This window comes from Gymnoscopelus microlampas (genome assembly GCF_963454915.1).
Source record: "Gymnoscopelus microlampas genome assembly, chromosome: 18".
Taxonomy (NCBI): domain Eukaryota; kingdom Metazoa; phylum Chordata; class Actinopteri; order Myctophiformes; family Myctophidae; genus Gymnoscopelus; species Gymnoscopelus microlampas.
In genome coordinates, this window is record NC_139955.1 from 25,473,030 (window position 1) to 25,494,215 (window position 21,186).

A 21,186-nucleotide genomic window follows, 5' to 3' on the forward strand; every position below is an offset into this window, starting at 1 on the left:
GCCTATTTCCCCAAAACATTACCAGCCTTAATTGCTACAAACTGTACTATAGTCCATGAGATGCAATTTACCAACATTCAGCCTTCAACCTCAGACATATAGCCTATAAATAGTAGTTATGCCCACCAAAACGCCCTGTGACCACATGGCCACACCACACCAGGGCCACTGTGGAAAGAGGGTGTGTGTGATCTAGAATGAAAGAGGAAGGGAAGGAGGGACATAGAATGATAGCAGAGAGAGAGAGAGAGAGAGAGAGAGAGAGAGAGAGAGAGAGAGAGAGAGAGAGAGAGAGAGAGAGAGAGAGGCAGACACTGTCAATACTCAGTTATTTGTCTAGCCTCACTGGTATTTCTTGTTGGTCTGCATCTGTAAGGTCTATGGAACGTTGCTTTGCAATAAACCTCTTACAACCCAACTGAGATGACCTGGACAATTGCTGCTCAAGAGGCGTGACTGAACAGGCTCTGTGCACAGTAAATAGACGCATCTACCTTTCTTGAAAAAGACACAGAGTAACACAGGAAGTGAGAGGGCAGAAGAAGAGCTGAAAAGCAAAAACTAAAGTTTTCTTTTAACACTGGTTTCCTGAGACGGATGAGGCATAGCCATAGAGGGAATAGCGTTGAAGGTTTTTAAAATACCATGGATGTTTGGTGTCAAAGAGAAGAATGAAGGAGCAAAGAGAAGAATGCACCAAAACAGGTAACGTACGCATAGAAACACAAGATTCTCAGCTGATGCAGATGCACATAAGATACACATATGCACATGAGATAAAACACTGACAGCATGAGATAAATGGTGTAATGTGAAAAAAAGAAGAGAGTAACCTTCAAAATGCTTATTAAGAAGGCAAGGATGGTCAACTGGACGAGAGGGTGAAGTGGTACAGCGAAAAGGACCACAGTGTACTACACACACTTTGTAAATTCTACCTTTAGCATTGATCTGTTGAATATACTGTATAATATGAGGATCTTGTGGAACTTATGTGCATTAATCTTTTTATGCATCCTTGTGTGGACTGTTCTCATTTTGTATACAGTAGATACATGTATCCAAAATCATTTCCTGGATGTCTGAATCACACAGTCCCACCACAGACACCCAGGCCCTTCTCCAGTCTATGCTGCAAAGACTGAAGCTCCAACCGGGCACTGGGAGTCAAGGATGCCAGCACCAAACCAGCCCCACCACTGCTGCCCCAAGCCAGGGGCAGAACGGAGGGAGAGGAGACCCAAATCACAAAACTGTCAGTGAATTCAACAGCATCCCTGTGAATGGGTTTGGGACAGCAATGACAAGGCCGCCTCCAAGTGACATCATCAGAGGTCCAGCAGAAGAGGGCAGAGGCGGTCTTGGTAAGGGGGGACGCGAAATGAGGAAGTGGGATTCTCAGGAGGAGTTTGGGATACCTGTGTGGGACTTCAGCCAGCCTGCAACCAGCCTCAAAGGCAAGATAGGAGAAATCAATGCCCTCACATTGGACAGGGGAAAGGAAACATCTTTCTCGTCTTCTCTGAGTGTCATTTCCTCTCCCTCCCATAAAAACAACACTGACAGTGATAGGGCTGAGAACAGAGACTCGACACAGGCGATGTTGCCAGTGTTAACCCCAACAGGAAATATGCACTGCGTTTCTGCAAACACACCAAACAGTGCTTCCTTTGAGAGGGCAGAAGATGAGGTACAAGGGGGAACGGATGGAAACGATAATTCTCCATTTAATCCAATCAATTCCCGTGATGACCAGCTTTCCCTTCCCGATACTTCACCTTTGACCTTTCAGTACCCTAGTCAAATCAGTAGGACTGTGGGTGCAATTGAATCTAGAAGTCTGGGACAGGACAATAAGGACAATTCTCCCTCCCTTGTTCAGGGCTTTACTCCCAGAGTCTATGCATGGTCAATGAAGACTGCAGAGGCAAGTCTAAGCTTAGGAAGTGAAGCTAAGAGCACAACACTTCTGCAAAACAGAGGTGTTTTAGGACCAAAACTGGTCCCAGAAGCAAAACTGAAGAAGAGATCATCTGAGACCAAAAGTAGGAGATGGACACAAAAGATCAAGGAGAGATGGAAGGAGAGACATGGGAGTTTAACGAAGAAAGGGAAAGAAGAGAGTGAAGGGGAGGAAGATGGGAAGAATGAAAAAGAAGTGAGTAGTGTTTTTCTTTAACTTGCATTGTAATTGTCACAGTATAGAAACATTAAATCAAACTGTGTTTTCCATTCTGGGAGAGATTCAATTACCTCTGTATTCAACAGCTTTCCCCTGAAAACCATCCATCAGCAGCAAATAATCTCACCAACATGTCAGATAAGGAGGGAGAAATGACCAGGAGTGCTGATGCCCCTCCAAGGCTTTCAGGAGACCGCACTGTAGAAGATCACAACAGGTATTTTATTTGCACGTGTGTGTGTGTGTGTGTGTGTGTGTGTGTGTGTGTGTGTGTGTGTGTGTGTGTGTGTGTGTGTGTGTGTGTGTGTGTGCGTGTGTGTGCGTGTGTGTGCGTGTGTGTGTGTGTGTGTGTGTGTGTGTGTGTGTGTGTGTGTGTGTGTGTGTGTGTGTGTGTACACAGTATGTGTGTGTGTGTGTGTGTGTGTGTTTGTATGTGGCATCATGTTATGTGTCCTTTTGCAAGACACTGAACCCATAACTGCTCCCAATGGGCAGTTTGGTGCCATAGCATGGCTGGCTTGGTTTTGGGGTGGCTCCGTGTTTAGCACTGTTGCCTCACAGCAAGAAGGTCCTGGTTTCGAATGTCAGCGGTGGCCGCCTGGAGCGTTTCTGTGTGGAGTTTGCATGTTCTCTTCATGTTCATGTGGATTTCCTCCCACACTAAAAATATGCATGTTAAGGAAATGCTCCCTCCAGTACTGGCCTGAGATCTGGAGTTGTTCCCCAGGTGCTGTAGAATCGCTGTTCACTGCTCCTAATAATTTGTTAGGATGGGTTAAATGACGTGGACGATTATACATTCACTTAAAAACTTGACACACATAATAGCACTTGTCTAAGGCTGCTGTGTGATACAAACTACACAGGTTATTTTAATATTTGTTTTTATCTATTTTATTTTATGTAACTTGTACTGATCCCTGTAGGGAAATTGATCATCTGGAATGTACACATCCTAACTATTAGGAGCAGTCACCTTGAACCATACCTGTTTGGGAGCTGGTAGAGGTTAAATGCCTTGCTCAGGACACTTTGAAACAAAGCCAGGAGGAGTCGGGAATCGAACTGGGGACCTTCCGGTTTCCAAGGCGGCTGCTCTAACTGCTGAGACAGGCAATGGCTCAGGCAATGGGTTCAAATATAGCATATAGGCTTACAAGCAGTGTTCCTATTAGCTTTTTGAATAAATGTGCAAAGGTTCAGGTCGGATACCTGCATGCAGCCTGAATAAACTACAGCAATGGTTCTTACTTGATGGGGTTCCATATGGACCCTTACAGGTCAGTAACTCTGAAAGTGTACAAATGGAACCAAATACACCCGTAAGAGTGGACTCTCAGAGTTATGGGTGCATAAAATGAAAAGGTTTGAGAACCACTGATCGACTGTACCATCCAAGGTTCAGAGATATTGAGATGAGGCATGTGAGGTATTTGTGAAGTGATAATTCCAGCCATAACTGTGATGTTAGTTATGTTGATACTGCTTTGCTCTTTCGCTCACTCTCTATCTCTCTCCTTCACTCCCTCCATTGTGATTTGACAGGTGCACACCCCTTTCACTGACATAAACTGTCACTAACCCTATTAATTCAGTCTGCACCCTGGCATTCATGCAGACATTGATTGACACATTAACCTCACAACATAAGAATGTGCATATGAATATTTCTATGATGCTCATGAAAGTGCCTTTTAAGGATACAGTCAGAAAGAGAGTCACCTCACCCACATAAAGGGGATGAAACCCTAGGCTGATTTTGTAGTTTTTCCATCAAGTTAAAAATTACAGCATTGTAAAAATTTGACAGAGTACCCATACAGTATGTGTCTGAACAGTAGTAGCGTCCAATGCGTCAATTAGCCATGGTGTCTTGCAGATTGTGGGCAGTGCCAGATGCAACGCACACATAAATGGTGGTCTGGCTTTTACTTACTTACGTTGGAGTGGAAAGAAAACTACGAGCATTTCTATTGGCTGACGCCCAGTCAAAGTTCACAAATGTTGAACTCCGCGCGTTGAAAGCAACACGTCAATGCACAGAAGTATCTGTTTCTGATACGTGTATATATACTTTATACACACATACATACTGTAGATACCGCTTCTGTAGGCCGCTGCTGTTAATTGGAGCAATGCGTCATCGTTACAGTTGGGATGAGAAACCGGAGGAACCGGATCCAACATTGCGGAACTGGAATCGGTTTCATCACATTTGGAACCATTTCCGGAACCGTTTTTATCACACTGCCAGAGCTGGTATGTGGACTTCACGTCTGCTATACAAGTACAATACCAGCGAAACTCAAACATTTGAATTTCAAGGACCACCATAACTCTGAGAGTGTGCAAATGGAACCAATTCCATTTGCACCCTCTCAGAGTTACAGAACTGTAAGGGTCCATTTGGAACCCCCTGTGGGAATCGTTAAGGGGAACCTTTAACGATTAAAAAAATGACAATGATAATGAATTTATTTGTATAGCGCTTTTCCAAACAAGGTTACAAAGTGCTTTACAGAACAAGATAAAAGAGCAGCATAATGACCACACAAGTTAAAACGGCACATAAAATCAACACATAAAATCAATGGGTAACATAATTAATACGAAAATAACAGAGAAGAAAAAACTATTAAAAACTGATAACACAAAAACTGATAAAAGGCAAAACCACTAGGAAAAGGCGTTAACATTAAAGTATGTTTTTAGAAGTGATTTCAAGGAAGACATAGGTTCATAGAGGGGCAGCAAGTCTTTGATGTAGCTGGGGGCCAGACCCTGCCGGGCTTTAAAAGTTATCAGTAAAATCTATTCTGAATTTAACAGGTTACCAGTGAAGTATTGTGATCACGTGTTAAGAAAGGATCCCAACCCTAGTCATCGTGGCCGCCATATTTGGGGCCATACAGGTACATGTACTGTATGTACCTGTATGACTACGGAAGCAGGAGGTCTCTACACAATTAGAATCATCATAACTCGCTGAATTCTCGACTGATTTTCACACGGATTGGTGACATGTCAGACATGTAACGGTTTTCATACCAAAACCCCAGTAATGGGTTGTATAACAGAATCACGTTTTAGTCTCAGGTACTTGTATACAACTCAGGCATATTTGTTGCAGTGGAGTTATGGGAAGCTGGCCTACATGTATTAGTTGCAGCTGCATTACTTACTAGCCTCTGCTGTTTTTTTGTAGTTTTAAACTGAATTGGAAAAAAACCTACATCTGCCTGGGGTTTCATGACCGTTTAAGTTTTTTGATTGTTCTGTGTTCAAGACAAAGAAGAACTGTTAACAAGTGAATAATCTCCCATTGTTATAATGCATTGTAATTATAGCATTTTTTTAAAATCAAGTTTCTCTCTTTTGACAGAACTCCCAATGACTTTGAATTTGGCCTGGGGTCATTCAGCTTACTGGACGAGATCGTTGCAGGTCATGAGTGGGGCAGGTTTCTAAGCCCTACCCCACCAGGTGGCATAGCCAATCAGAAACTATTAGAATTGTCAACAAGCCAACTAGGAGCCAAAGTGAACTGCCAAGACCAATGCAGTGGCCAATCATCTTTCATTCACACCCAACCAGGAAATATAAACAATCAATGGAACATGAGAGAACCTGAATCAGCTGCAGTTTTGGCATCGACACCGATATCAAGTGATATTTGCATGCCTGTAAACATGGACATTTCAGAATCAAATCATGTTCCAGCACAGGATATTAAAACTGAGCTCATCCAGTCAGAGGCAATGGACCATGGTCATAGCCAATCAGATACAGAGTGGAATAGAGCTGAACAGAGTGGAATAGACCTGAAAAATACAGCCCTAGTAGACTTCATCTTTTCAAAGGTAAAGAAATCATTGAAATAATTTTAATAGGAAACAATTAATTACCAATTTTAATTAATTGAATTTTAGCTTTACAAATTTCAGAGGGAGCCGTGTAAATTATAATTCTCAATTCAGTCAAGGACTCAGGTGTGAAATCCATTTCATCTTTCTTTAGAGAGTTGCTAAAATGCATAACAGTATATAAAAAATAGTTGGTAGGTTTATGAGATCCTTTTTCTATCATGCGTTATGCTGTAAAGTTATGTTATGTTACACTATGTTTTTATGAATCAATTGTAGGTTCATCACCTTGTTTTACTACTTTTGTTCACAGCCAGCAGATGTTCTGGACAACTCATCCCTGAAGAGCAGAGTCCAGCTGAACAGAAAGAGAGTACATCGGTCACAGGAGAGGGGAGGAGAGGAGGACCGCATGGAGGAAGGGGAAGTGAGAGAGAGAAAAGAGGCAAAGAGAGGTCAGAACAAGAAGTTTAATCTGGTCAAATCCATTACGCACATATAGACTGCAGTCAAAGTTAGCAGAGGTTCATCTGAGGATTCTACTGTGTAGATAATGGGATTTGTTCCGTGTGAAAAAGCTTGAAACCCACTGTAATTCTTTTCTCACTTGTCACAGACGAGTCCATGTATTTGCCAGGCACCTCCATCAGCCATGTTGCCCATGAGACAGAGAAGATAAATGATAATGGAGGTGACATGATGTCAATGTCCTCTCTTTCATCTCCTCCACCATCCTCTTCTCGTCCTCCTGTTGCTGTGCCCCGGAGTGCACTGAGACACTCCATGTCTCAAGATTCTGAGTCATCCATTTCAACGGAAACGGTGACTAAGAAGGTGAGATGAACCATCTTTGTAATGTTCTGGCCATTGTGTTCAAACTAAAGCCCCCTGGTGGTCTGAAATATAATCTCACTTTACGTACAGTCCTGTACAGTATGTACATTTGTAGAAGGAATGATGGAATAGTTGAAGTGTTTATGTTATGTGTTCTTAAAGTGATGTTGTGATTGCTGACATTGGATCGTGCAATAATAGTTATTGTTAGATTCTAGGAAATCTGCCCACAATTCATCTGAACTTTTATAGCTACTTTTGAATGATTTTAACTCGAAATGAATTAAGAGTTAAACTCATGAGACTTGTCTAAATTAAGTTACAATAATCAGAATTTGTATCTCCATCTCTATTTCCAAATTCATCTTCTTCTACTCCCACTCTTTCTTTCCATCCCCGTGCACATTCTCCCGGACTCAGAGGAGAGTTGAGGAGACTCGTCGGGTTCGTTTCTCAGAGGAAGTGCTCACCATTGCACCCATCAACCTGGATCTAGACATTTCGGTCTCAGACGACGACTCTCTACTTGAGGACGACTCGTCCATAGAGGGGGATCATGGCATGCAGCAAACGGAGCAAGTGGAGACACCAGCATCACGACCTGCTCTCCCCGCCTGGATCAAGGCGTTGAAGAGGATGAAGACTGGTAAGAAAACTAAACGGTGACAAACACTGACAGTGATCAAAGGCAAAAAAGAAGGTCTGCACACTGTAGGTCCCTTAAGTGACTTGTTTTTATTTAGGCATCCAACGCGTGATGGTTTAAGCCAAAGCGATTCTACAGACTAAATAAGTGATAGAGAGAATTGATAGGGAGGCCATCTTAAATACTGTACATCATGTGATCATCACCCGATGAAACTGGTTTGCGCAGACCTTAGCACAGTAGTGAAATCAAACAAACAATACAATATAAAAACTTAAAAAGATCACGTATTCGTCTCAGTACATGAAAAAACACCAAGCCAATGCTTTCATAACTTGAATATAACTGTAGAGTAACTAAACTAACTAAACTAGATTTAAATACAATGCAATAGGATGTCCCCATTATAGTTGGGGAGTACATATACAGTATGTATGTATACACGTCCTGTCTGCTGCAACCCATGACTGCCAATGGCCCTAGGTAGGCCACCCGGCCTGGCGAAGACCTGCTCTCCAAAGAGCACCCTTTTCTAGTTTAGTCTGAAGAGCTTTAGCTGGAAACATCACTCATTGGATGCCTAAATAATAATATATATGTTTAAATCACTTAGGGGAGCTACAGTGTGTGGAGCTTCTTTAATGCTTTTGATCTTTGTTCGTTTTGGGACCAGAACCTGCCTTCAAAAGGTTCTTGGATATATGCAACGTTTTTGGATCTTGAGTGACAGTGAGTCACCCTGTTCTTTAAAGCTGCGGCGACATCTGCTGGGTCTCAACCTGGACACATAAACACACAACTGGCTCACCTTTCAGACCCAGATTACTGGAAAGAGCTACAGGAGGAGCGTGATCGGTTTCCACACTTCAATGTCTGTTTCAACACTTGTCTCCTGGGTGTTTTGGGACCACATGGACCACCATGTGTCGTTTTTGATGTATGTATTCTGTAATAATCTCTGACAGGAAAAAAAAAAGGAATTATTTAATGGGAAGGATCATGATGTAATCATCCCCTTTTCTATTGAAAATACAATTTACGGGGATATTTTGTTTTTGTACATTTTGTTTTGACATTTATTTATGATCTCTGTTAAAACTTGTCATTAAATGATGCCTTTATTTCAAACAGAACCAAATCAAAGAACCAAATGCAATAAACTCCAGAAATATTTTGACATACTTATTTGGACACTTTATTAATATGATGACACATCTTGGATTGGGATGGGAGTTATAGGAAAGCATATGGGAACAAAGATAGAAGTGAGTGTGGTGTGGGCCTATCAGTGTTCCCTCTCCTCTTTTCAAGTTTTCTTTTTAAGTTCACTTGTTGAACATACACAGTTAAAAAAAAAAACAGAGGCGACCGTTTTTTGGGTCAGATCCCAATTTTGGAGAGTCCTAGACCATCGATTAGCGATGTTTTGACCAATATTTTGTAAATGTTTTTAAATAAAATGAAAAATCTTGAAATCAATTTGAAAAACTTTCCATTTTAGTTTCCATTTGAGAACTTTTAACTTCTAAGCAAACAAATTACAAATAAACACAAATAACTTTTTGATCGATAATCTTTTTGATTAAGTATATTAAAGTTCCATTATTTGAAAAGAACATTTAACTTTAAAAGCTGCACTGTAACTTTCCTATTCTATCCTGTTTTCACATCATTTTTATTTAAGAAGTCAGTTTTACAGGAGGATAAACAATGACAGAACTCTTCTAGTTTTCTGTGAAAAAAAAACAACGCACAAGACAAACACAAACCCCCCCTCCCAACCCTCACAAGAAAGTAAATTACATGGTATTAAAAAGTACAGAAAAGAGGGCAAAAAGTGGAAAAGGCGAGAGAAAAAAAAAAGACAAAAACAAAAGCAAAACCTGAGAAAAAGAAAACCTATTCTATCCTGACACTGGGAATAGGGTGTCCTGACAATGACAGAATATGGCAGATGTCAGACATAAAGCTCTAACTTCATCTGCTGTCATCTCCATTAGATGTTTGGTATTGATCTGTATGATTACATTAGTACATTAATCCTCTTGACCAGCTGCTGTCACTTCCTTTGTCCGTTCACTCCATAGTGGAGTTGCCTGCTCTCATAAACCACTACCAGAGCCATTAAGAGGCTTTTTAGTTCTATTTGATCTATTAGTGGCCCTGGTCAGAGTATGTGGTGACAGAAGAGGATAGAGAGAAGAGTGGAATAGGCTCTGGTGGCTTTCATAGTGGGGTCCAGGGACCCCTACGGGGGCCTTGAGGGAGTTAGTAATTTCACTTGTGAAATGCATGAACGATTATTCTAACAATTTGTCATCACTATCACTATGAATCAATGTCTCATATACAATAATTCCACAGCCTACCTAATGAAAGTAAATCTTGGCGGATCAAGAATCCCGCTTGATTCTTAATTCCTTGAATCTCTTGTTAGAGTAGGTGAGGGGAGAGTTGAAGGAAAAAGTCAGAAAGATTTGAGCATTACGTTCATTTTAAGATTATATGGATTTAGTTAGATGGCATGCAACAATTTACAGTTTGAACAACCAAAGATGGAATTAAGATGCATAACGATTCTCTACACATTTTGCTCCATTTGAAAAAGTGAAAAAAGTGGCTTGATGAATGAACTCTAATCTCCCTGTAGTCCATTAGTCTTTGCAGCGTGTCCGATGCAAACTCTCAAAAATACACTAATAATGGCCCATTTGTACACCACAAGCCACAGCCACTTACGCACCCCACAACACAAGCGCGCACACACACACACACCACAGACACATCAAATATTATTAGCAGTTTTAGTTCTATAGTCTATCTATGAAAAATGATGCAAATGAAAGTTGGTGCATAATTTCATCCAAAGACAGAAGAACAATGCAATGTCATAGCAGTATCACTTAAATCAAAGTGATGTAATTTGTACATTATATTTCCACCAATACTGATTCTTAGCATAGTATCTGTAATATAGCTGGACTTGACTGCATTGAGAAAATATGTTTGAATTATTGTAGTTGCATGCCAATAAATCATAAGAATAGTTGGTACTAAAAGTACATAATTGAATTGCACAAGGAAACAGAAGGTATCACTATTTATTAAAGTTAAGATCTTGCAGTGTTTTCATGAGACTACTTACAAAGATTGTATGGCTGGGTTTACAAGTAGGTTGAACAAGCAGTAAATACATGGTGAGGGGGGTAACCTTTTAAAGGCTGTAACCTACATAGTCGTGTTTAGGTATTGGATCCTTTGGGCTGGGTGAACTAACATGTACGTATGCTCTGAAGAGCAGTTATATGCTGACTATGGATTTATTCCTCTGCCCCGCCAATCCCATCCCAATTGGGAAAAGCCAGGCTAGCGAGGCTGCATCTACTACACTATGGTGTTTTCATTGAAAAACTGAGTTTTAAAATGAAAACCATCTCTTTCCACATGTTAGTTTTAGCACCTTGTCAGGAACAATCTCTGTCAATACTCCAAGGCTCAAACTCATGTCACAACTCATGTCACATGTCTTGCACATGCATGTGCAAGGCATATCACATTTGACAGCCATTTGACAACATCCATGAAACAGTACTCGTCATACTATTCGATCACAACACACAATAAAATTATGGGTAATATTAGCCTACAGGTTTCTGGTAAAAGACTTGACAGGAATGTGTATACTATATCTTATTTGCATTACATACATCGTGGGTGTGTACTGTAGCCTACAGGAACTTTCTCCCTGCAGTGTTCAAGTATCCATCGGCCTATAGGGGGATACAATGATGGAGCGAGTCTGTGCATGGTGCTGTTAATATGGTTATAAGCAGAAGCCTGATATTCTATAAATATACTGAACAAAATACACTTTTGATTTGCACAAAGAATTGGACAATTCTAAATGGAATCAGTGTAGATCTGATATCGAGAAGGAGTTACAGGATTTATGAATCACGCTACCAAATGGCAGGTAGCTGATTTGTATAGGCATATACTGTACAAGCTACTTGGATGTTATATAAAGCGAAACAATCAGACACATTGATATATTCCCAGTAGAAGTAGTCTCACGTCTCTGAGTACATGCGCACATGGATCTCAGTGCTGCTGTTTGAACACACAAACCGACATTAGATAAACACCAAAATATACAGTATAAATGTGAGTATCCCAAAAAACTGTTAATCAAGATTGCAATCAAAGTCAAAGCTTATAATCAGATAAAATAAATGATGATTGTCACTATGATCATGGCAACTTAAGTAGCCAACACTTTAAGATTAAATAATATTTTTGGGGTTATGAATGAGATTCACTGGGGCAATGAAGTGCCCCCATAGTGCATGACTTCCCTACAAGAGCACCTACTGTGGTTTCACCAGGAAGTGGCGGTATGTAATTATAAGTAATAAGGACTGGTACTCTGTACCGGCGCGTACCAGCCCAAGTCAAGCAGTGTCTGTAATAACAATGTCATTCAGAATGCAAGTGCATCGACAGGTGCCCTCTTTTGTTGTTGCGACTTCCAAAAGCGGACGTATTATAATAGCTTGCTGCTTGCCTCCTGTACATGTCTAACAAATGAGGTCAACAGTCTTTGCAAATGTAGCAAAAGGCATGTATTCTCGAACAAAAACGTCCTAGCGTGTATATATAGCCAACACTAGTGTAGATGATGATGAGAGGGTGGATGCAGGGCTGCAGGAACCCAGAATGGCGAGCACCCCAAACTGAGGCAAGAGAGGTGGCTTCTCCAGAATTGCCAAGGAGGCTGTCAGTCAGATGGCTTGTTCAGCAGAGAGAGACCCAGCTCCAGAGTCATATGAACTCTTCATTCCTTGTTTGATTGACAGCTCGCTCCCAGGGCTCCGAGAGAGGGTTGCATCTAGCTGGGTTTCTATCTGGACTCCAGAGACCTGTGGAGAGAGGCGCAATGGAGCATCAAAGAAATCTAAGCTTCAGCAGACAATTGAGGTTGTACTGTAGATGTACAAGCCAGCAAGCGGACAAAGTTTCAGGAAGTGCATGCAAGAAGTTGTTGTACCTCTTCAAACTTCTTGGCCTTGTATTGATCTGCCCCTTTCAAGAAGTTGAGTAGGATGATATCACAGAGCACTGTGCCCTGCAGCCAAATAGTACAACATTGAGGAGGTTAACGGTCATTCTAAAAATACAGCATTCACATTCTTCCAATTTGATTAACCACTCGTATTTGACAAATTGCTGATCTACAAGACAAAAAAATAAATAACTACATTTGACTATAATGACAAGCCCAAAATAGTGGTTAAGATGTGATCTCCTTACTAGTCCAATAGAAGTGAAGGCAGCAACGATGTTGATCAGTGTAGGTATAGTGCTGAACTTTCCTGCCTGGATGAACATGAGGGAAATAGATCAAAATTATATTAATGACATATTATGTCCTTCATTAAGGCAGATGCCTCCATTGGGCCCTGTGTTTTCACTCTGGTGAGAATATTGTAGTTTCTTTAGAAATGTGCTGCATTTCAAAATGAAATATGTTCTACACTTGATGCATGAAACGGTTTGCCAAAAATATGTTCTCACTGCACACCAGAAAGCTGGCCTGTGGCCATGGGTTTCATGTAGGCTAGACAAAAGAATACATTTGGTTGACAGACAATATTGATATATCCAGCATGCTCAACTAATCGCTAAGCTCCATTCTGTCCCTGCTTGCAACATCAATAATGTATTCCATGGACATATTTTTCATTATGCAATCTCTCATACAACTGTGGTTTAACCACTTGAACCCTAGCGTCCCTAATTTGGGGCAAACATTCAGCAAAAATAGCCGATCTACAAGCTCACAACGTACTGCACTATGAGATTGTAGATCGGGTATTTTTGCTGAAGAGATTTGGTGTAGACGGAAGAAAGGAGGGGGCCAAGAGGGAGCCAAGCCCTGGGGGACTCCAGTCAATGTATATATGGTTTAAGTGGTTTAAAAAAAGAAACATCAAATATTCATCAGAGATCAATAATACACGTGCACACGCACACATGCAGAAACATTCAAATTTGACAGAACCGCTGAGCTCGACCCAAACCAAAGATTTCAGTCTGAACCAACATCAGAGTATTCTTTTAGCTACAGTGACATCACACCCTAGTATGTGTGAATGGGGGAAGTCACATGAGTGTGTTGGAGGTGCAAACAAAGGTACTTCTTGTGGGGATTTGGCTCCTTTTTGTGGCTCTGGAGCTTGAAAACAAATATGTGGACTACAATATATCATCGTATACGATCCATGTCACAAGCTCAAATGTGAGCCTGTGTTGTTTGCACCTCCAAGACAATGGCGGACACAGCCATGGCCCCAAATACCCGTATGTATGTCTCAAAGAATAGCTTTTTGTGAGTCAAAATTATCTTATTAATACTAATACGTGAAAACAATGTTGTTGAACATTTTTATCTAAACTCAAACCAAAACGACTTGGTGAAATTCATCTAAATGTGCATACATGTGCATACACATACAGTACAGTACATGCTTGTGTATGTATCACTACCTTTTCACAGGTCTATTACTTACATTGCCAGTGACCATGATGTCAAAGCGAAGGGCAAAAGCCTTGTGGAGAGTTCGAAATTCAGTCCCATTTTCCGTCTTGTAATATTTAGCAAATCTGTCAATGATGAGAAGGAAATAGTACTGAGTAAAATCTCCGTTGTCGATTTAACTCTGAAAGAGATATAAGTGACATGGAAGGTCCCTTACCTGAAGTTATAGCCTTTGGAGACCCTATTCCTCCTAAACGGGAGATCGAGTTGTGTGAAGGCATACCTGGGTAAACACTTTTCAATGTCCAGGTCAAGGTTGCACTTCCACTCAATGTTTATTCCTATCTCTCCGCCCTGAGAGATGAAAGGAACAAGAGGAAGGAAGACAGAGGCAGAGACAAAGACAAAATCCTAGTTCTTTCTCCCTTCTTCATCTTCCAGGGAAAGAGAATGTAGGTAATCATAATATGTTGACATTAGATATTCATAACCTAGAATAAGAACTTCACGTACAGCACATGGTCAAAACTGGTTTCTTGGTAATAATTCTTAATACTGCAACAACATGTGTGTGTGTGTGTGTGTGTGTGTGTGTGTGTGTGTGTGTGTGTGTGTGTGTGTGTGTGTGTGTGTGTGTGTGTGTGTGTGTGTGTGTGTGTGGGGTGTGTGTGTGGTGTGTGTGTGTGTGTGTGTGTGTGTGTGTGTGTGTGTGTGTGTGTGTGTGTGTGTGTGTGTGTGTGTGTGTGTGTGTGTGTGTGTGTGTGTGTGTGTGTGTGTGTGTGTGTGTGTGTGTGTGTGCGCGCGTGCGTGCGCGTGTGTTTCTATCTATATCTTATCTATGTATATCTATAAATTCATGAAACCTGTGTCTCTCTATCTACCTTCATAGATAGGCCTCGGCTTCCCTGATTGGTCAACCCAACCCATCAGCTTCACGGATTGGCAGAGCTTTGCATCATTCTGCCTCTGGACCATATGCATATGTACTCGGTACAGTGTTTTATATTTGTTATGATATTGAATTTGTGTTATTTTTTAGCGGTGTAGCCGCTCCTATAAGTGGGGTTGCGACCCATGACCCATCCGTCGTGAAAACTTGTCTTTCCCTGCACTGTGATTGGCTGATGAGTATTCAGACCACTCTGTGATTGGCTAGCGAGACGCATGATGAAATTCATAACAGGGGCCAACACTGATATTTTCACAAATTGGTACCACCTAAGGTGACCGTAAAGTTTTTGTATTTTTGTCTTCCTACATGTCTCTAGTTTATATTTTGGTATGATAACCCTTCCAATCTTGTAGCTTAATGGCAGTTATCACTACCTACCGGCTAATGTATCCGGTAGGAGACACAAAGTAGAATCTTTGTGTCTCCTACCGGAAATACACCCGGGCATCAAATTATTGTGACAAAAAACTAATATATCCATGTATTCAAGGCTTCATGGGGTGTGCAATTGATAGAAAATAAATATTTTTTTGGGTGAACTCCTCCTTTAAGTTTCCCAGGGGGACTCTCTACCCATTCAGCTATGACCACTAGACCGAAGGAGGGTCAACTTTTACAAGCTTATGGAAAGCAGTCTTTTTGCAAACACCAAAAATCTGAGAAGTTATCAATTGCACACCCCATGAAGCCTTGAATACATGGATATATTTGTTTTTTGTCGCAATAATTTGATGCCCGGGGTAGGAGACACAAAGATTCTACTTTGTGTCTCCTACCGGATACATTAGCCGGTAGGTAGTGATAACTGCCATTAAGCTACAAGATTGGAAGGGTTATCATACCAAAATATAAACTAGAGACATGTAGGAAGACAAAAATACAAAAACTTTACGGTCACCTTAGGTGGTACCAAAATGTTATGTTGATGAATTGAATGCATAGGAGCCTAATGAAAACAAGACCGCAATAACGTTTTTGGTTTTATCCTTTTACACCAAATGTTTGACTGTACTGGTGCTGTTTTGCATTTCTGTCTAATAAAATATTCAATCAATCAATCAAACCAATATAAGTGGCGGCGTTGAACTCAGTTGAACAGTTGACCTCCATTCTATCTCAAGGAAATGTACAATATGTCTGCATCTGTCTGTGGGTCATCAACATGACGTCAGCCGATTTTGACGTCATCAGGCGTCCCCATATCTCCATTAATTGTGGGTACCGTGCTGGGTACAGGTACAACAGGAATTGCATAAACAGATGGTGCATGCATTCACCAACTTGCATCGTTCCCAGTTTGCAGCGTTCCCATGTAGGCCGGTGCCTACATGGGAATAAATATAAATATAACCCATTGTAATAGGCTATCTAACGTTATTAGTACTGTAGTAACGGGTACCGCCAGTCTGACAACAGGTACAACTGGTATTGCATAACCGGGTGGGGCATGCATTCCTTACATTGTTCCTTACATTGTTCCTGACTTGTGTGGTCCCCAACTAGCGGTGCCCGAAGGGCATCACTGTATAATAAAATAAATACCAACACGTGATCAAACCAATACTTAGAATAAATACATTCAAATTAAATTCAGTTAATATAAAGAACAAAAATAACTATATAAATGTATTCATTATGTCAAGCCACAGGGCCATGCAACAAAGTATAAATGAGCCTTTTTAGAGAAAAAGAGCAAACAAGTTCAGACCTTGTCAGCGAGGGAAGCCAAATCTTTGTTTATGTACTTCAGTATGTCCTTCACCAGGAATATCGGGCACAGAGGGTTGGTCACTGGGTGGTATTTACAACGTTTGATTTGGGATGATGTCAGAGTGGGTGGGAAGTTCCCCCTGAGTAACAAAGAAAGAGATTAGTTGGTCATTTTGGGTTTTAGATGATGAACTTTACTTGAGTATTAGATTTCTTTGATACTTATTACTCTTACTCGAGTACGTTTCCAAGACAAATATTACACTTGTACTATATTTATTAGGTTTTGTGTTATTCTGATATCCTCAGTAAAAATGCTCTTATAGTAGTCTAGCATTGCCAGATGGTCAGAGATCTCCGCCTACTGATACGTCTGGGGACAACTAAGTTCAAGGGGCAAGAACAGCAGAGAAAACCAGCGCTAATAAACAATGCCCAATGCTTTGAAAAAACCTTTGCGTTCTGCAATGCTGTTCTTTCTTTCTTTTTTACATTATTTTTAGCTCCTACAAGACCTACATTGAATTTAGATGCCACCAGATCTCTGATCGTATGGCTACACGAGACTACTCTCATAGCAAATGTGAATAAGGGTAATCAAATGTACAAATCTCTATTGTAACATTTGTGAATGTGTCTAAATGTGTCTGTCTCTGTATGTGTGTATATTCGTGCATGTGTGTGACTCACCTAGTGACATTGAAGAGAGGAAAGCGGACGCTATTTTTGATGAAGATGGTGAAGTTTTCCACATCCAGCATTGGTTCACTGAGATGGACAGGTGAACAGATATGAATGATAATGACAACCATGGTACAGTCTAGAATGTGTCTGGAAGTGTGTGTGTGTGTGTGTGTGTGTGTGTGTGTGTGTGTGTGTGTGTGTGTGTGTGTGTGTGTGTGTGTGTGTGTGTGTGTGTGTGTGTGTGTTACCCTTTGATCCTTTCATTCTCAGCTGGACACCAGCCTCGAACTTCACATCTACCTGGTCTTAAGGATAGTGTCTTAGTGTCTAGTATTCTTTTTTTACTGGAGGATTGTGTCCCATTTTTGCCACTGGGAGATTGTGTCCCGTTTATTCTACTGGAAGATTGTGTTCCATTTTTGTCACTGGAAGATTGTGTCCCATTTATGTCACTGGAAGATTGTGTCCCATTTATGACACTGGAAGATTGTGTCCCATTTATGTCACTGGAAGTCCCGTTTTGGTCAATGGAGGGTAGAAGACATTTACCTGTTATAAAACCTGGGATGAAGACAGAGACACAGAGTTTTTAAAGGCTGATATTGATACCAGTGTTTTGGGATTCAAGCTTCAGGTATAGCCACTGCTTTCTCTCAATATTAATAATCTTTCAACATGATTACTTTTATGCCCAACATGAATTAACATTAACATTAACCATTTTTTATTAAAAGCTTATATATTGCTTATTAGGTCATGGACTCACCATTCCCAAGGTAAGATTCACCCATATGCTCCTCACAGTCTTTTTCGTCGTTACAAAAGAACAAGCTAACAGTCTGAACACAAGCACAGAAACATGCACATGATATACTGTGGTAGAAACAAATGGAGATACACAGTATGTATCTGGATAACTGACTGACCAAATATCCACGATACGCTCATTTAATAAATTGTCTCTACTGTTGAAGAGCTGAATGGTACTCACCTCTGGACATTTTCCTTGGAACTGGTTCTCTGTGATGATTAGCTGGGTCATAATACAGAACACACTCGCACCCTAACACATAATGTATGATATATGTTGTTAGTCATTTCTTATAATGTCAAACATAATTCTATATAACAATGTTATGTGAAGTGTAAATGCATGTTTCCATATAGTAGTATCTCTGACTACCCTGCTCCATTCAAAAAAAGTAAGTAGCAGTAAGTAGGTTGGAGTGGCTTAATGTCGGTATCCCCCTGGCACCTGCAACTATTCTAATCAGAACGTGCAGCATGTATAATTTATATACTCAGATAATCTTGTGTATCCTAATTATAAGAAACACACACACACACACACACACACACACACACACACACACACACACACACACACACACACACACACACACACACACACACACACACACACACACACACACACACACACACACACACACACCACAGCTAACTTATAGCTATAACATAGCCAGGATATTGAGGCCTGATACAAACATGATCTTCCTGCTAGTTTTAGCTGCCCGTGACATTTCTGATTCCATAGTATTACTAGGGATATTTCATTTAGTTATGTACAAGGGGCCATTTCTGTTTTAAATATGACTTTGTATATAGTAAAAAAAATGCTTTTAAAATGATTGTGAAAACCCAATGCATTAGACATAAATAATGCTAGAAATAATAAATGTTTGCATAAAAAAATTATGTATGTAATTGATTTATTTAAAAGCCAATAATGTCTGGTTGAATGTTAACATAACCAGTTTTGAGGGATCTGATTGATTGATTGATTGAATACTTTAATAGCAGTTTGCAAAAGGAAAGTTCAGTTCAATACAAGGTCTGCTAAGATAATTTTAAACCCAAGAAAGCCTATGGCTTGTTTCCATTGGGGTCCATTGGGATCAGTGCTGTTGCTAACAGTTCACACTCACTGCTTTGTCTATGTGTGTGCGTGTGTGTAGCATTTATGTATATTGCATAAAATGTATACATTTTAATGTTGACCATATTATGTTATCAGGGCCACACACCTGGGAAGGTAAGACATAGTCCGCCTGATCCATCACCCGGTTGTTATGGAGACCAAAGCCCTTAACTTTGGTCATGACAGAGGACTCTATCCCTGTATCAGTCACCTGGTACGCTTTCTCATAGATGAAGACATAACTACAGAACAGAGAGAATTATTCGTTTAGATTTTACACAATTATGTCCTTCTGTAGTCTTGCTAGATTGTTGGGAGCTTGGAAACGCATGTGGACAGAGATACTCAGATACACAGACTGTCTGTAGACAGGTAAACCAAGAGTATTGCTCACAAGTTGATCAAACAACACACTGACAAGAAAACATGGAATATACATGCTCTACTACTAATGCCACTAATACTGACCAGACAAAGTAGATGATGATCAGTAGCTGTACGATCCGGTTGATGATCCCTACAGACCAGCTCTTGACCACCACAGACTTGGTGGTCTCATAGGTGAAGAAATCGGTCACACACCCAGAGATCTTAGAGCCCATAGCTATGTGCACATATACGAGGGATTGTCCTCCACTCTCCTGTGCCCGAAAAAGAGACTGATTCTCAACAGGGGGCTTTCTCAGTCGTGCAAAAAGTTCTCCTTTTCAAAAGTCTGAGAAGCGTGATTATAAGGCGGTGTGCCTTTTATTGCTGGATGCAAGTCACTACCTAATTCAGTTTCTCTCAGACTGTCTACAGAATTCTGATAGAGTATGTTCCTCTGCTACATCACTAATAAAGGGACTTCCACTCCCCCCTCTTATTCTTGTCCCTGACCCTTTCTGTTTTGATTGGTTATGGACACATATTGGACCTCCCATCGTACCTCCCATTCCCACAAGGGAAATGAGAAAGAAAGACAGACCTTCCTCACTGAAAACCTCTTGTCCATCTTCTCCTCAGACAACCACTCACTTGGTCTTCACCACAAATGCATATCTCCCATTTAAAATGTTCCATCTGTCTCCATCTCTTGCTCTATTGCTGTTCAGCACTTTTGAAAGCGCGCACACACACACACAATCAAATCACACGATCAAACAAGTGAAATTGGAAGTGATGACACCAAGAAATTAGCAAAATTGGAACTGGAACAATATAACATTTAAACTATCAATGGGTACTCTCTCTGATTGGCTGAAATGTTGACACCTACCTGAACATTTATTTTCTGTTTATTAAAGAGCTGGAGAGATGGGGAGACTCCTGTTACTGAACAAACATTCTATAGCAATGATTACTATCAGAATATAGTGCTTAGATAAGAAATAAGAAAATTGTTAAAAGATTATAACAATTCTATTTTGTTCTAACCAAAAAATATCACTTACCCTACCTTTAAGACAAGTCCTCAAATTCTCAAAATACAGTAGGTATGAGCATTCATGAACCATCAACAAATACATGGATTCCCTTACTCTGTTTACACCATGAAATGAGTTTTACAAATCCATTGAGAAATGACACAAACATGAATCTATGGAGTGACGGTTACACGTGATATGACCATTTCTCAATAATACACTACAGCTTTGCCTCTCAGTGTGATAATATAATAGTCTAACGGCAGAATATGGATGTGTGCCTGGAGAGACCCTGCAAGATGTCATTTCTTAAGTGGTTCCATTATGTCTGTGGTCAATTAACAGTAACGTGATACAGGGCTGCGCAGCACCGCACAAACAGAACATATTGTACACACACATACTTTAGATTAGGAAGCCAATTGCAGGACC

General features: G+C 40.6%; 2 protein-coding genes across 3 annotated transcripts; one reads left to right on the forward strand and one right to left on the reverse strand.

Moving 5' to 3' along the window:
- Positions 1-333: 333 nt before the first annotated feature.
- Positions 334-8,702, forward strand: LOC311033682 (uncharacterized protein). Of its 2 annotated transcripts, none has more exons than XM_084041287.1 (7): positions 334-705; positions 1,049-2,158; positions 2,269-2,399; positions 5,565-6,042; positions 6,359-6,500; positions 6,662-6,879; positions 7,300-8,702. In XM_084041287.1, the coding sequence occupies exons 2-7, from the start codon at positions 1,079-1,081 to the stop codon at positions 7,543-7,545; spliced, it is 2,295 nt and encodes a 764-aa protein (XP_083897413.1). In that variant the 5' UTR covers positions 334-705; positions 1,049-1,078; the 3' UTR covers positions 7,546-8,702. The 2 variants fall into 2 exon arrangements, with proteins under 2 accessions (XP_083897413.1, XP_083897414.1); XM_084041288.1 differs by having other exon boundaries at positions 1,052-2,158.
- Positions 8,703-11,799: 3,097 nt separating this feature from the next.
- On the reverse strand, positions 11,800-20,134 carry p2rx3a (purinergic receptor P2X, ligand-gated ion channel, 3a). The gene is made up of 12 exons (XM_084041318.1): positions 19,817-20,134; positions 19,455-19,590; positions 18,401-18,472; positions 18,176-18,248; positions 17,658-17,970; positions 17,416-17,493; positions 16,724-16,865; positions 14,281-14,417; positions 14,095-14,188; positions 12,836-12,901; positions 12,573-12,650; positions 11,800-12,444 (listed from the first exon to the last, which is right to left on the reverse strand). Exons 1-12 carry the CDS (start codon positions 19,948-19,950, stop codon positions 12,307-12,309), a joined length of 1,461 nt encoding a protein of 486 aa, XP_083897444.1. The 5' UTR covers positions 19,951-20,134; the 3' UTR covers positions 11,800-12,306.
- Between the last annotated feature and the right edge of the window lie 1,052 nt (positions 20,135-21,186).